We start from the raw sequence: 15,916 nt of genomic DNA on the forward strand, positions 1-15,916 counted from the left end.
ACAGCCTTTGCAACAAATATGCACTACTCGGCTAAATCAATCACAAGGACCATCTCTGCCCTCACAGGTACCCATTTACCCCTGGGTGGAGAGAAGCACTTATAGTTAAGTGTCTTGCTCAGGGGCACAAAGTGTCACGGCCGAGGGGGATTCGAACCAACACTCTGCTGAACAGAAACACCAGAGCTTCAGTTCGTTGCTCTTATCCGCTCGGCCACAACACCCTCAATAATCTATCATCTGATAATCTACCTATTGACTCTAAAAATTTGAAAGACTTTTTGACGTCACTTTACAAATACTTGGACTCAATTATTTACATGAACGTTTAAATAGTACTAATTAACAGTCTGTTTACAATCTTTTGATAACTTATTAAATAGATTCTGTTATTAAAATTGACTCACCCATCTATACAAACACTTGAGCCGGTATGAAAGCAGTAAAATAATCGGTAAGACAAACAGTTTTGTTATAATAATCTGTATATACTTTGTGCGCACCATAGATTTTTATGCAACCATATTGGTGCATTGGAAAGCTGATCACACTGTTACAATAATAGTATTATTCAGTTGGTAAACATAAAGTATTGTGCATTGCCCATCACAGCCAAGCAAAATTTCACAGAGCTGCTTAAAGCAGACAATTTAGTAAATTTGTAAATTTGTATCAAGCAAAATGTGCAGGAGACCAGCGAAAATTGATGCATGAGACAGAGTACTCTGGCTGGTAACCTTTATGTTGATGAGCATATTTTAATATGTTGATGAGCATATTTTTGTGCCTAAAGACACTGGACACTATTGGTGATTGTCAAACACCCGTCTTCTCACTTGGTGTGTCTCAACGTATGCATAAAATACATGTAACAAACCTGTGAAAAATTTTGCTCAATTTGTCGTCGGAATTGCGAGATAATAATGAAAGAAAAAACACCCTTGTCACACGAAGTTGTGTGCGTTTAGATGGTTGATTTCGAGACCTCAAGTTCTAAGTCTGAGGTCTCGAAATCAAATTCGTGGAAAATTACTTCTTTCTTGAAAACTATGTTACTTCAGAGGGAGCCGTTTCTCACTATGTTTTATACTATCAACCTCTCCCCATTACTCGTTACCAAGTAAAGTTTTATGCTAATAATTATTTTGAGTAATTACCAATAGTGTCTAATGCATTTAAACAAACCCACATGTACTCACACAATCCACAGTCCTAATTTCTTTTTCCTCCTCAAGGGCCATGAGCACCTTTTTTAGCCAGATACAGGCACTATACTCTTACTACGGTACAATGTAAGATTCACAAATGTATATAAGTTTTATAAAACAAAATGAAAAAAATAACTTCAAACCCAAATTGTCAAAACTTTTGAGAATAGACGGACTTCTGCTATTATTAAATACTATATTATATACATAATCAACAGCCCTTCAATATTCTAATGGAAAGGAGATTAAAAAGGGCAAAATCTGGACAATGATTCTGAAACAATTTTTTGGGGACTCTTTAAAACAGAATCTCTATGAGATAATAACTATTCACACACTTTGTGGAATTAGAGAATAATGGTTATTCACACACATACAGTTGGTGGATTTTAAATATGAACTTTTGCAAGTCACCTGTGTAACATTTCAGGCATGCAACTTTTCCTCGGATCAACTGATTTCCTCTTTTTGAAGTCTCAGTTTTACCATTCAAAAATGCAAAATACTATACAAGATCATTGACATTTTGTAATTTCCTCTTTTTTGGTGAAGTTAAGGTTGCGTGCCTGACATTTGATGCAGTGTGCTGATAGCAGATAAAGTTGAATTTGTTGACAAGAGAGTAAAAATCTTGTAATCAAGTTTTTTTCCCACAGTGTATACATGCCTTTTCAACTAAAGCTGTTCACTTGATCAATAATGAATTTGTGATTACAAACCCATGTTAGTTATACAGCTTATGGTGTTTAAATCACACATTTAAACATGGCCACGTGATCTCCTCTCTGCAAACCAGAACGGATAAACTGTCCCAGGTAATTATAAACAGTTTTTTGTATCAGGAACACTTTATTTGTTGAACTTTTTCAACTTCAAAATGAAATACTTGAACAATTAAAGTGGGTTTGCTGCTTGTGAGTTTTGAATTTTTGAAGCTATGGAAATTTGTCTTACCATGCCACTCTCATCCTACTTTCCAGATTGGGATATTCTAAATTTGTCCCTTTTTCCAAATTGGCCACCAATATATCCCAATCGAAGAGCTTTTGGAGACAAAAACTACTTCATCTCAGTTTAGCTTCAAGAGGGTGTTTAGTAATATTGACCAGGGCTGGTACTGTCTTCCCAATGAAGATAGTAAATGTCCCAAACAGTTGAACTATCCCATGTTTTTTTTGCCCAGATTGGAATGTGAATAGAAATGTCTTCCGATTGAGAGCTTCCAGGATGACAATAATACTTCTCTGATTTAATTCTTAGTTTGACTCTGCAGCTTTCTCAATCAAGAAAACTGTCGTCATTCCTCCTAAGATGTCAAGCTGAGAGATCTCAACTCCAAGCTGATTGGTCGCCCAATTGGCGATCTCCAAGGCAACCAAGGAGTCCACACCGTAGTTCACCATCGGCTGGCTCGTGTCGATGGCGTCCTCGGACATGCAAAGAAGCTCCGCCATCTTGGACTTGATGGTGGTTTCCAGGTCTTCAATCTCAAGATGTGGAGCTTCTCCCTTGGAAGATGTTGCTTTACTACGTGTGGCCAGGTGATGGAATTTCAGCATAGACTTGTGGCAGGTTGTCTGCGTTATTCCCCAGTCCTGAAAGTAAGAACAGGAACAAATTTAAGCATTTTTCGTAGGTCGATTATGTCCTTTCGAATAAAAACAAGTCTCGTTTCCGCAAAGGTGGTGATTGCCAGTAGAAATTTGAAACTTTGCATGGTGGGAGTATAAATGGGGTGAGGTTTGCAGTAGGTCTCTTTTGAGCAGTGTTGGTTCTGAGAATAACCAGTTGTTGACCCCAACTCTTTGTTTCGATCAGTATGCTCCGATTGTCTTCAGGAGAATGCTGGACTCTGTTGTTGAAGATTGCCATTCTAATGTTTAAGTATTAATTTACTGCCGACTAATAATACCCAATTCACTAAAGGTGGCACTAACCGCGTGTTACATCGGTACAAGGGATCTATACAAGTTGGCATCCTTTCTGTATTAAATACATTTTTGTGATAATTGTATTAACGCATCAGATTTTTCTCATTTGCACAGATCGGATTGAAAAACTGGAGCCACAGTTGGCTATCGTTGAATTGCCGTCGAAAGATTAAGCGGTGTGATTAGGAGACTACCAATTGGAAAAATTGATATCATCTATGTAACAGGTATTTAATTTTAAGGCCTTTTCACATTTTTACAGCCTTTTTTTAGGCAACAAATTTGTCAATATTTGAAACGATGTTTTTTGACTTTTAAAACAAAAAACATGTGATCTTGCAATTGTCAATGCCTTTCCTTCATGGAGATTGCATGGACTTGGTCAGCCTGTAAGTTGCCTCATGTGACATGACCCTTAGTCTTCCTAATCCTTTGTTCACAATTGCGACCCTTGTACATTGCTATGGGGAAAAAGTTTGATGATTTTACATACCTGGTTTGCAAAAGTAACCACAGGGAGGTCTCTGTTGGACAGCAGCTGGCCTAGAACCTGAAGGAACTCATCTACGTGAAGTTGGTAGCATCCCTTCATGGCCAAGACTTTCACCGTCTGCCCCTTGTCTTCAAGATACCCAGCTCCCTTGACGGGTGCCAGCTGGATTGAAAGACCTGGTAGGCCCTCCATGTGTCTCTTCTCAGCCAGAGCGTCCAGGTATGCGTTGGCTGCACAGTAGCACGGCTGGGCTTGATGTCCCCAAGTAGTCGAGATTGAGGACAACATGAAGAAGACGTCAAGGTTGTCTTGTTGCGTCAGCTCATGCAGGTGCTGAGCTCCGAGTGCTTTCGCTCCAAGAATACGGTCCATCTGCTCCTGTGTAATCTGTGAGAGATTCTCCTCGTCTATGACTCCAGCAAGATGGAAGATTCCCTTGACGGGAGGAACAGTCTTGTCTTGTTGGAGGTTTTTCAACAGCATCTTGACGCAGGCTTTCTTTGAGATGTCAAGGGAAAACTCGTAAATGTTAACTTGGTTTTTCTTCAGAAAGCTCAAGGTCCGCTTTGCAGCTGCAGTAGTAGCTCCTCTCCGAGAAACAAGTGCAATGTGCTTTGCTCCGTTCAGGCACAGCCATCTGGAAAGAGCCTGTCCGATTCCTCCATACCCACCAGTGATGATGTAGGTTGCATTAGGCTTGAACTGGCACAGCGAAGGTTTGATCTCACTTGGCTTGAAAGCGTCGGGGATTTCAAAGACGATCTTTCCAATATGTGAGCCTTTGGACATGATACGGAAGGTGTCTTTGAGGTTTGCTATGGAATAGACACTTGTCGGGATGGGTGTCAGCTTCTTCTCTTCAAACAGCTTTACTACTTTGCACATGACACTCTGGACTTCCTCTGGAAATTGTCGCATTAAGATGTCTAGCTGACAGGAATGGAACACCTTGTTCTCCAGGAAAAAGCTCATCGGGAGACTAGAGCCCTGTAGGATGTCTCTTTTGCCAATTTCACAAAACCTCCCTCCAGGTGCTAAAAGTGACAAACCGACTTGAAGAAGCTTCCCTGATAGAGAATTTAGGATTACGTTCACTCCCTTTCCATCAGTCCACTGCATGACATCATCATAGAATTGGGAAGATCGAGAGTCGCTTACCAGATCCAGTCCAAGGTTCCTGAGAAAGGACCTTTTCTCTTCAGTCCCAGCGGTGCAGATAATCTTGGCTCCTCTCATGCGAGCAATTTGAATTGCAGCTAGTCCAACACCTCCACATGCAGAATGAATCAACACAGTCTCACCCTTTTTCAAGTTGGCTCGGTCGACTAGACTGAGATACGCCGTTACAAAGACTACACCAACACTAGAGGTCTCCAACCAAGTCAAATTCTCTGGCATGAGGACAGTCAACTTGGAATCACATACTACATGAGAAGCAAAACAACTTTTACCGAATGCCATCACCTTATCATTGACTTTCAGTTCAGTCACACCACTCCCTACTTCTACAATTTCACCAGCACATTCCAGACCAAAGGATGGGTGTGCGTCACTTTCCAGTCCTTCAAGTAGCCCCAAGGCCATCATGACATCTTTGAAATTGAGTGGAGCTGCCTTCACATGGATCTTGACATGACCTGGAGGGATTTCAAAGTCTTGAACGTCATGGAAAGCAAGGTCGTCGATAGACGCTCCCTTGTTTCTTTGCAGATCTTGCTCCACTCGCCAATTTTTTGACTGCACCTCACTGACCAACTTTACATCTTGATGGATGAGACGAGGCACGAGTCGCTTTCCTTCCCTGATGACAATCTCCTGCTCGCCAAGATCTTGATCATACACAACCTTCAGTAACTCCTGAACATTTTCCCCTGTTGAGGAGCGTGGGTCAAAGTCAACTGAGATAATTGGCACACTTGGGATCTGATTGCTTGATGCTCTAGCCAACCCAACAGCCAATGAACCACTTGGATTCTTGGAATCACCATTGCCACCAGTTGTCAGAACCCAGACCTTTTTGACAGCCTGAGGGTACGACTCCACTGCTTGGAACAGTCGCAAGAGAGCATGGAGTGTACTATCTTCCTCACTGTATGCGTACAATACTTCAACGGGTGTACTCACATGCTCACTGAAAATGTGATCTAGGGACTTGGATGCAGAGAAATTGCTGATCAAAGACTTTCCCTTGTAGCTTTGGAGAAACTGAGAAATCAAGTCGTTGCTGTCATTTTGAATTATCACCAGTTTGTTTTCTCTGGGCTCTGAGACATCCGATGGAGAGGGGAGGACGCAAGAAGCTGGCTTACATCCCATGTACACACTTTGAAGTAAGTTGTGCTGCGTTGAAACTGACTGAATATCTGTGAGTCCAACAGTTTCCATGATTTTCACCCATTGACTCTGAGGGAGCAAGCAGCACTCATTTTCTGTAGACAAGGAGAAGAACTGGGTCAGGAAGTTGAGGTCTGTGTCTTCCATGATGAACATCAACCCATCAGGACTCAGGAGATGTGACATGTGTGCAACACTTTGTTGAGTGTTGTCTGTGGAATGCAATGCATTGATGCAGACGACTATATCAAAGCTGCCAGGTATGTATTCTTGCTCTTGGGGACTTCTCTTGATATCAAGCTGCTTGAACTCAACAAAGTCAAACTCGGCAAGGTTGTCTTGGGCTTCCTGGAGAAACTTCTTATTCTCAGCTGCAAAGACGTATTCTAAATTTACTGCAAGGCCAGCTTCTTTGAGAGGTTCCACCACTGTACGGGTAAGTTTTCCTGTGTGACCCCCTACTTCGAGTACTCGCACAACTTTCTTGGTTTTGACAGCTTCAGAGATGGACTTGATAAGAGCTTGTGAAGTAGGTTTGTTTATTAGCCTGGTGCTCATTGAGTCAAAGAAGTAACGATCTATCCCCTGATCAGGATGCAAGATTGACAACCCAACTTCAGGATTGCTTAGAGTTTCTGGCAAAGCTTCCCCAAATGATTTCAGCAAGTTAACCTCAACTTCCAACTCAGGTACTCTGTTGAGGATGTTTCTCATGACCTCTGGTATACTGCTGTAAGGTACAGACTTCACCTTGGTGGCAGAGGAGATGGTTTGGATTCGTGTCTTATACTTGGATGTACTTGAAGTGTCTTTTGCGAGTGCATTTCGAATGTAAGACACACAAACTCCTTCAAGATCAGGGAGTACTCCTTCAGCCCGCTTGACAGCAGCCAACTCATCACTGTTCGATTCGCTCATGTTCTTCTCAAGAAAACCCTCACAAAGATGAGATGTTGAGAGTTTAGTTGCAGACTCTGGTTGCCAGTGGGTGGTGTAAACGCATGATTCAATTGGAACATTCGACTGGTTGCCACTGAAGTTTTGAGCCAGGAAACCTTTGATGTCAGCAAGCACTCGTCCGTCAAGAGTTACCATGGTTATGTCAGCTGCAATGTTAGAACTGTCATAGTCGATGATTTTGGTGTAGGCCAGTATCTGTTTACCTGGAGGGATGGAGTCTGATGTCATATACATGGAGTCAATACGAATGGGAAGGTACATTGCATTGAATGGACCTACTGCAGAGAGAACCAGCTGGAAGGTGGCATCGAAGTGGGTCACCTGGATTCGTTGCTTGTTGTCCTGAACTGGGTTCAAGATCGCATACGCTTCACCATCACCAAGGAACATCTTCTCCACTGTCTGAAATGCAGGTCCATATTTGAGACCAACAGCCTCAAGCCTTGAGTAGAACAACTCACCGCTCACCTCATTGGTACATCTAGCCTGGATTCCTTTCAGATCAAAGGAAGCTTCTTTGGTCTTGCTTGATGATGGCTCGAGTTGAGCATCACAGTGCTGGTTTCCATCACATGTCACCTGCATTGCTGAGCCATCTTTAATCAGCCCAAGCTTCAGAGTACACTTCTTTGGATCTGTGTCTTCAGGCCACGGTAGAACCCTGGTGAAGTTGATGTTCTTCAGAGCCGGTTTTTCTGTTTCTGAGAAGCCCATTTGAATCATGAACTCCACGTAACCAGCCCCTGGAAAGACTATTCGGTTTCCAACTACATGGTCAGCGAGGAAGGGAAACATCTCCAAAGTGAATTTACCAGCCTGTCCTTTGATGGTACGATCATCAAGACCAAGTCGACGCTTTTGTCTGTCGTCTGTTTCCAACCAGAAGGATTGATGCTGCCACGGATATGTTGGGACAGCAGACCACTGGGCTGTGTTCTGTGTTATTTTACCCCAGTCCAGAGACACTCCATTTGCGTAAAGAGTACTCATCGCTCGTTGCATGGATTGCAAGTCGTCCTTATCTCTTAAGCTTGAGTTAACTATCACAGGAGGATTCTTGGGGTCCAGTAGATGAGAAATCTGCTTGATTGGGGTGAGAAGGGTGTTTGAGGCTGCAATCTCAAGGAAAATATCAGCTTTCGTTTCCTGAAGTATATTCTCGATTGCTGGCTGGAAGAGTACAGCACTGCGAATGTTACGCCACCAGTACTCTGTTTGGAAGCTACCAGCATAGAATTCTCCCGTCACTGTGGAGTAGAAGGGAACCTCTCTCTTGTGAGTATCTCCATTAACAACACCCTTCATAGCTTTCTCAAATGGAACCTTGATTGGGTCCATCTCAGGAGTATGGAAGGCACAAGTCACACGGAGTTGCTTTGCCTTTCCAGGATTGTTCTCAACAACAGCTGCTATGGAATCATTGTTTCCTGCCAGGGTCATTGATCCAGGTGCATTTACTGCTGCTATGTAGAGGTGCTCGTGATCCTCACAGATCTTCGCTGCTTGTTCTTTGGTTGCTCTCAGTGCCGCCATTCGACCAGTTCCCGTCTGCTTTGCCTGTTCATGGCTGCGATGGAAAATCACAGATATGGCTTCATGTAAGGTCAAACCTCCACAAGCGTAAGCTGCTGCTATTTCACCAACGCTGTGCCCTACTACGATATCAGGGTGTACACCCCAGTCTTTCCATAGATGGAGAAGGGCAACCTGGATGAATGTGATTGCTGGTTGAACCACCTGCACTTGATTAAGAGCATCTTCAACTGACGAGTAGGGGGACTTGGGACTGATAGCATTGCCATTGAATAGGCCACAGGTTTCAAGCAATGACCAGCCAGATATCTTCTTAAAGATCACGTCACAGCTATCAATGGCTTCTTTAAAGACCTTCTCAGCTGTGTACATTTTGCGACCCATGTCTATCCACTGCTGCCCTTGTCCAGGAAAAACAAAGCAGATTTTGGGCTTGTCTTGGGGAGCTGTTCCAGTCACGACTGTCTCAGATGTAGTGCCCTGAATGAAACTCTCAAGACCCTGTTTGCAGGAAGAACTGGAGTTAGCAGTGACAGCTAGACGGTATGGATGATGATCTCGCCTTGTTGCCTGCCATGACGTGACACTTAGTGCATCTTGGTCGCATTCAAACTCCACCCACTTCTTAGCTAGATCTACGAGGGCATCTTTTGATTTTGCAGAAAGAGGCAGAATAATGGGACTTCCCGTCATGTCCTTATCCCCGAATTTCCAACCAGCTGCTGCGATCGGAGGAGTCCGCTTCGTCTTTGGAGCCTCCTGAAAGATCATGTGAGCAACTGCACCTGAAAATCCGAAACTGTTTAGGCCAATAGTAAACAAGGCATCGTCGGACTTCTCCTTCAGCGGTTGCATCGTTGTCTGCACTTTAAGATTGAGTCCTTGGAGGTCTATGTTTGGGTTGGGCCTGCTATGGTTGACAGTTGGCACCAGTGTATTCTTGTCCAACATGAGAGCCACTTTGATTGAAGAAGTGATCCCAGCTGCACACTCATTGTGGCCGAAGTTGCTCTTCACGGATCCAATTTTGATTGGGGTAGTACTCTGGTTGCCAAAGATGCTTCCAATAGCCTCAGCTTCAATCGGGTCACCAACTGGCGTGCCTGTTCCGTGTGCCTCGACATACTGAACAGATGAGAGGGGAATACCAAACCGTTCATATGCACTCTTCATCACCATCTCTTGTGCTGGACCTGATGGCATAGTGAGACTCTTGCAGAAGCCATTTGCTGCAATGGAGCTGCCTCGGATGGTGGCATAGATGTGATCATTAGCAGCCACTGCTTCTTCAAGAGGTTTCAGAATGAACGCACCCCAACCCTCGCTCCTGACGTAACCATTTGCTTGATCGGAAAACGGACAACACTTTCCCTCAGGAGATAGGACTCCAAGAGCGCTAAAGCCAACTGTAGTTTCTGGAATGAGTAAAGCATTACATCCACCAGCAACAGCATGGGTACACTCGCCATCCCAGATGGCGTTGCAAGCCAGGTGCATTGCTGTCATCGATGAAGCACATGCGGTCTCCACTGCAAATGAGGGTCCTCGAAGATCAAAGACGTATGAGATCCTGTTTGCAACTGACGAGTGGGCTGTCCCCGTATGCATGTAAGGACCGATGAGAGAGGTTTCTGTGAGCATCACGGCATAGTCCATCATACCAACACCGATGTAGACACCGCAGGATTCTCCCAGAGTACTAGGAAGAATACCTGCATCCTGAAAGGCCTCATAGGTCACCTCTAAGATTTGGCGTTGTTGGGGGTCCATGGAGCAAGCCTCTCTGGGGGATATCTTGAAGAAGGTATTGTCAAACTTGTCGATGTTGTGGACAAAACCTCCGCGTCTTGTGACCATCTTACTGTGATTGGTCTGGTCGGGGTCATGGAATGATTCCAGGGACCATCGGTCGGCGGGTACTTCGCTCACCATGTCTTGCTGGTTGACCAGGACATCCCAGAAAGCTTTCGGTGAATCCACACCTCCAGGCATTCGACACCCTGTGATACGAGAAGAAGAACTTGATTAAAATTATGCCATCCAAACTAAATGAGATAAATTCAAGACAGGCAACTATTCTGATAGGCTGAGGAGAATGTGCAGTTTCAGAAAAAGCAGCCGGTTGTTTCTGCAATTTTGCTTCAAGGTCGAATTCAGTTTTTTTATGCACTAATTTTCAAATGAAAGGGTCCTTTTGAAAGTGCAAAAGATTTCTAACCTCCACTAAAATGGTGTAAAATTACAATTTATTTGTTACCCCTTCAGACACGACGTCATTGGATATCAACAACAAATGGGTCTCTGTATTCCAAATAATAATTTTTGCGAGTGTCATATTAGTTCAAATTCAATGCCTCTTTGATATATCATAGAAATTTTGAAATGAACTCAAAAGTTTCCAATATAAAAATTTTGACAAAATAAATATTGGAAGGATATAAAACACAATGGCTTCAGACACCATTATTATAATGAGGTTAGACACTTGTATTCCGCCCCCCCCCCCCAACTTTCATGTAAGGACTCTATCCATTTTAAAATGAGTGCATCAAAGAACCGAATTTGATCTTGTGGCCCCTCTACAATACAAATGACCATGTCTGACAGCTCATCTTAAAGGGACATGTTGCCTTGGATCGGTCGAGTTGGTCTATGGAGAGTGTTTGAAACCGTTTGTTTTGAAATCGATGGTTACAAAGATGTTTTTAAAGTAGAAAATAATGATCCATACAAAAAATATACATTGAAATTGCATGTTTTTTTTTTACTTTGCGAACTAACATGGTCGGCCATTTTATGGAGTCAAAAACTTGAATCAAACAAATGGCAGGCAGTGTTAGTTCACGACGTATAAGGAAAACCATGCATTTTATAACTAACGGTTTCATACGCTTTTCATAGACCAACCGACCGATCCAAGGCAACCTCTCCCTTTAATATGAACCCTAGTACCCTATGAAATTAAGCCCAGGCCTGTATTTTACCTCATCAAAGTATATTGTTTTTCTTTCTTACAGAAACATGAAGCAGGAATAGTAATCATTCTACCTCCATGCATCTTCAATGACGGAGTAATTGCTTACAGCAAAATAGGGACAAAGAATGCTTGCTGTCAGCAAACAAAGACCTATACGCCAATGGAGAGGTGAGTCACGAACATTTAACATCTTTATAGGCACTGGACTCTATTGGTAATTACTCTAAGAATTGTTAGCGTAACAATGTGCTTGGTAGTGAAGAGCAATGGAGAGCTGTTGGTAGGATAAAACACTGAAGCCTGTTATTAGGCATCTTGAAAACACACAAATTTGTGCAACAAGTGTGTTTTTTCTTTCATTATTCTCTTGTAATTCGATGACCAATTGAGTAAAACATTTCCCGGGTTGGTTTTTTAATATGTTGGGATACACCAAGTGAGAATACTGGTCTTTGACAATTACCAAAGGTGTCCAGTACCTTTATATTTATCGTAAACTATAGGTTTTCTCGGTCAATTTCGGAAAAAGAGCAGCCAATTTAACCACCAAGCTATTCTATTTCGCGCAAAATCGAATGCTACTCAAAAGGGTCATTCGATTTCGTTTTGGGATTAGTCAAATGTAATGTTGCGTCATTCGAATTAACAAAGTAATCATTCAATTTAACAATTCATCAAAGCAGCATTCAAATTCGCAGATGCTTCTTGAGGCATGTGTGTCACGAAAAAGAATGACGCTACGCTAAATTGAACAAAGTGCTTAAGGAATTTGACTCGACCCAAAACAAAATAGAATGGCCGAATTCTGAATTTGAAACGCAGTAACAACTGGAAAAGCAAAACAGCTTTAATTCGAACGCATGAAAATTAAATTGACTGCTCATTTGCCGAATTTGACCGAGAAAACTTATATTAGTATACAAATATTAACTTACCAATGCCGACGATGGCAATGGGACACCTTTCTGTACCTGTTGGCTGATCCATGTTGACTTTGCTAGGCATTCTGATGACTCAACAAATCCCGCTGTCTTGTGACGGTCAGAGCTAACTTGTTTTCTGAAACAATAAAATAGGTGTTGTGTTTTAAATGGAGCCTTCAAGAAAGACTCTGCTAAGGTTGGAACTTCAGGCCATGAACTGTTTTTGCTTTTGTGTTTGAAATGTAACAGTTGAACTACAAGACAGATTGCAATGTCACTGAGAAACGCCAAGCCAACAATCACCTTTGATTTATTTTAGGTTATAGGAATTAGATTTTATCTGAATTCAGACTTTGTAAAGTCTACGTGGTTGTCAAGACGTGTGTTTTTTTTCTTCTCCAAATTAAGTAAGTCGTGCTCTTGATCTACTTCTCTAGCATAAGGATACTGTTCCTAAAAGCTCCTTGGAATCTATAACTCCAGGGGTAAGCAAAAGGTGGTAATGTTATTATCTCCTGACGATGGCTAGAGCAAGCTAGTCGAAGCGTTGAGACCAATTCAAGAACTGACATCGCGATAGTGCAGTTAATTACGATCCTATAATCAGCATAATACATAGTAGTCCCAGCCTATTTGTATACCATCCGCCCGGGTAATAGTTATTAAGCAGGACAGTTCTTTTCAGAACTGAGAAGTCTCCAGAACAACTGAACAATCTACTCCGTTGTAGTACAATAGAGAAAGACAGTCCTTTAAGAACAAACTCTATCTGGCAAGTAGATACACACATAGTGTTACCGCGAACCAAATATGTAATGTTATCGTTTCAATTTTACTCCTTATAGATCTGGATTCCAATTTCAGAGTTTTTCTGAGAGCCATGACTCTTATCCCTAATATTAGGACATGTTCCAAAATCCACCTAATGCATTTAGATTCTGTAACATTCTGTTACATTCTTGAGATGCACAAAGAAATAAATATTTTCAATTTGTTTACTTTTTGTTTAATCTTGTTGTGCTGCTCCTCTAATAGGGCGATTGTAATGGGCAAAATGCCAGGCATTCGAACACAAATTCTTAATTATTATCAACACTAAATTTGTTTTAATTCCCTCTGTTTAATAAGTACAATATTTTGCCTGCTTTTATTTCAAGTGCTGTATTCCGATGCAATTATTTGGGGCAACAAGTACGTAAAAACCCTTAGTAGTTTCCCTTTGAACAGCGTGGAGGTTTTTTTTTAGGTCAAGACCTATCCTGTGCCTATACAAATTGTCTATTGACTTTAAAGATGCTGTCAGATTTTTTGCCCCAAACATTAAAAAATAGATTTTTTTGAGTGAATGGTATTTCGAAGAGTATCACCTGCTCCAACGAAAACAAGTTTAACTTTTACTTTTAATGGTCAGGAACCATGACAAAAAATTTAAAACGTTTCTTATAAAACACATAAGAATTGGTCACGGAATTTGTCGGGATCCCGACATAAATTTATTTTGAGCACTTTATTTCACTGCTTCTAATAATTGCAGACTTTTTCGAGCAATGGCTTAAATGAAAGCTTGTAACTTTCTCGACCCCCATCAAAATACCTGAATTTTAAATCAAAATGTTGGGATCAAACCGGCCAATAATATGTCATAGCATCTTTAAGAGTAAACAAATTGTATGGGTTCACGTAGTTCTTGAACCTTTAGGCTAATTAGATGTTGTGAGAAAAACATCAGTTTTCTAAGAAAAACCTTAGTTTTTTTAAGAAAAACCCATTAGTTTTTGCGTATAAGAACCTTAATTTGTGTGTGGAGGAAACAAACTGCCGCACTTGAAAGAAGTTTCTCAGGAAACACCCTCAGGAAAAATTGCTTGACCTTTTCACACTTGAATTGCTTTACACTGACAAACTCATTGGAAATAACCATTTCCTGTGGTTTATTTCTAGGGCATTGCCTCTTTAATGGGTTCTGAACTTTGTTTATACAAAACACAGTAATATGCTAAATGATGGGGGAGGGGGGAGGGGGCTTAGTGTCGACAAGTTGATGGAAAATTATTTTAAACAAATAAATGTATCCCTCCCCCAAAACACTTTGAGTAATTGTATATAGTAGTTTAAAGTAATACAAGTAAGTAAGTAAAAAAAAAAATGCATTATTCCTGCAAACAAAAATAAAATGAAATATTGGTACGGTATAATAATTAATGAAATCATCAACAAGAACATAACAAAACCGTACGGACATTCAAAACGATTGTCTCTGTCACGGTAGGCCTATATCAGCAAACCCACCCAATAAAGCTTTGAATAAAGGGGCGCCCTTGCGCGCTGTCTGCTCCCCGTACCAATGTGACAGGGTCGCCCCCCCCCCCCCCTTTACCGGAGTACCCCCCCCCCCCAATTGATGGCGAACTGTGTACAAACTCATATGGGCGACAGAATCTCCGGATCCGGTGACAGATTTCACTGAGGCACCGGCTTGTGAGGTTAAACAATAACCGAACCCCTCCCCCCCCCCCCTCCACAAAACACCCCTTCCACCACAGCACACACAGGCATGCACACCGCTTTGTCTTCGTCTGCGCTCTGTTTGAGGCAGATTATCTAGTACAATGAAATGATCCACACGTTCGAATATACTCTAAAAAGCATTTAGATACGACTATGGCATTTTACAATTACAAAGACATCGCAGATTATAATGTTTATAATTGCCATTCATTTCTTGTTTTGTTTGTTAATATGAATTTAAATGCATTTCTATCGCGAAGCGTTTTAGCTTACTAATATAATAATTTTCCGACGATCTATGAGCACATTATGAACAAGCACTTCGTGGATACATGTACACTGCTACCGTAGCCCCCTCCCCCTTCCATTGCCAATCGTATTAAAGCCCCTGGACCACATCCCCTCAAATGCGGAGAGTAAACAAATCAGATAACCTCATACTAATACATTTACCTTGTTCAAACCATGGAGGAACTTAAGAACGTAGTGTCAAGACAACTCCGGGTAAAAATATATACTAAAATTTAATTCTAAAATGTCATTCTTACTGCCTGAATACAACAACAAATAATTTCCATCTAGAATATTGAGGGGACAATTAAATTACCCCAATCACTGCTTGATGTTGTATAGATAGATGGGGATCAAAATAATATAGATTTCAACTTACCACTCGTCCTTCCTCGGACCACAATATCTCCGGTGTGTTAGTCAGAAAATCCCATTTGCTACAATCACTAAAAACCGGCTAGCTGTAAATCCTCGCCCAAGCCCGTCAATAAATGAAGTGGAATTGTAAGGGAAATGTTAACCCCTTATTTATTCCTGGGACTACCTCTAAGGGTCGTGATTATGCTCATCCGAGAAACTCCACGGGTTCTAATTGGTCAGAAAAAATACTACACTTCTCATAGTGTTGAAATCATGTTACTGGTTTTATCCAATCAGAAAGCGCCTAGTAACGCACGGCTAATTTTATGAATCGCAGGCTGCGCGGCCACCTGATCATCCTATGGGTGTGTTGGCCAATCAGGGATGAGCTATACAAC

At 41.7% G+C, this 15,916-nt stretch overlaps 1 protein-coding gene and 1 long non-coding RNA gene across 2 annotated transcripts; one reads left to right on the forward strand and one right to left on the reverse strand.

The window, feature by feature from the left end:
• Nucleotides 1-558: 558 nt before the first annotated feature.
• On the reverse strand, nucleotides 559-15,661 carry LOC139950766 (uncharacterized). The gene is made up of 4 exons (XM_071949568.1): nucleotides 15,538-15,661; nucleotides 12,372-12,495; nucleotides 3,633-10,459; nucleotides 559-2,803 (listed from the first exon to the last, which is right to left on the reverse strand). Exons 2-4 carry the CDS (start codon nucleotides 12,439-12,441, stop codon nucleotides 2,465-2,467), a joined length of 7,236 nt encoding a protein of 2,411 aa, XP_071805669.1. The 5' UTR covers nucleotides 12,442-12,495; nucleotides 15,538-15,661; the 3' UTR covers nucleotides 559-2,464.
• On the forward strand, nucleotides 2,706-11,599 carry LOC139950771 (uncharacterized). The gene is made up of 3 exons (XR_011787701.1): nucleotides 2,706-2,809; nucleotides 3,254-3,366; nucleotides 11,477-11,599. It is a non-coding gene; the product is annotated as an uncharacterized lncRNA (long non-coding RNA).
• Nucleotides 15,662-15,916: the final 255 nt, after the last annotated feature.

The sequence above is a fragment of the Asterias amurensis genome, chromosome 18 (assembly GCF_032118995.1).
Source record: "Asterias amurensis chromosome 18, ASM3211899v1".
In the NCBI taxonomy this organism is placed as follows: Eukaryota; Metazoa; Echinodermata; class Asteroidea; order Forcipulatida; family Asteriidae; genus Asterias; species Asterias amurensis.

What these genes read in the sequence shown, in the direction of transcription:
- LOC139950766 (XM_071949568.1), bottom strand. Translation starts at nt 12,441, where the DNA reads ATGCCTAGCAAAGTCAACATGGATCAGCCAACAGGTACAGAAAGGTGT. An exon ending in CATTGCCATCGTCGGCATTG is followed by an intron (nt 10,460 to 12,371) that starts GTAAGTTAATAT and finishes CTCGTATCACAG; the next exon opens with GGTGTCGAATGCCTGGAGGT. An exon ending in TGGTTACTTTTGCAAACCAG is followed by an intron (nt 2,804 to 3,632) that starts GTATGTAAAATC and finishes TCTTACTTTCAG; the next exon opens with GACTGGGGAATAACGCAGAC.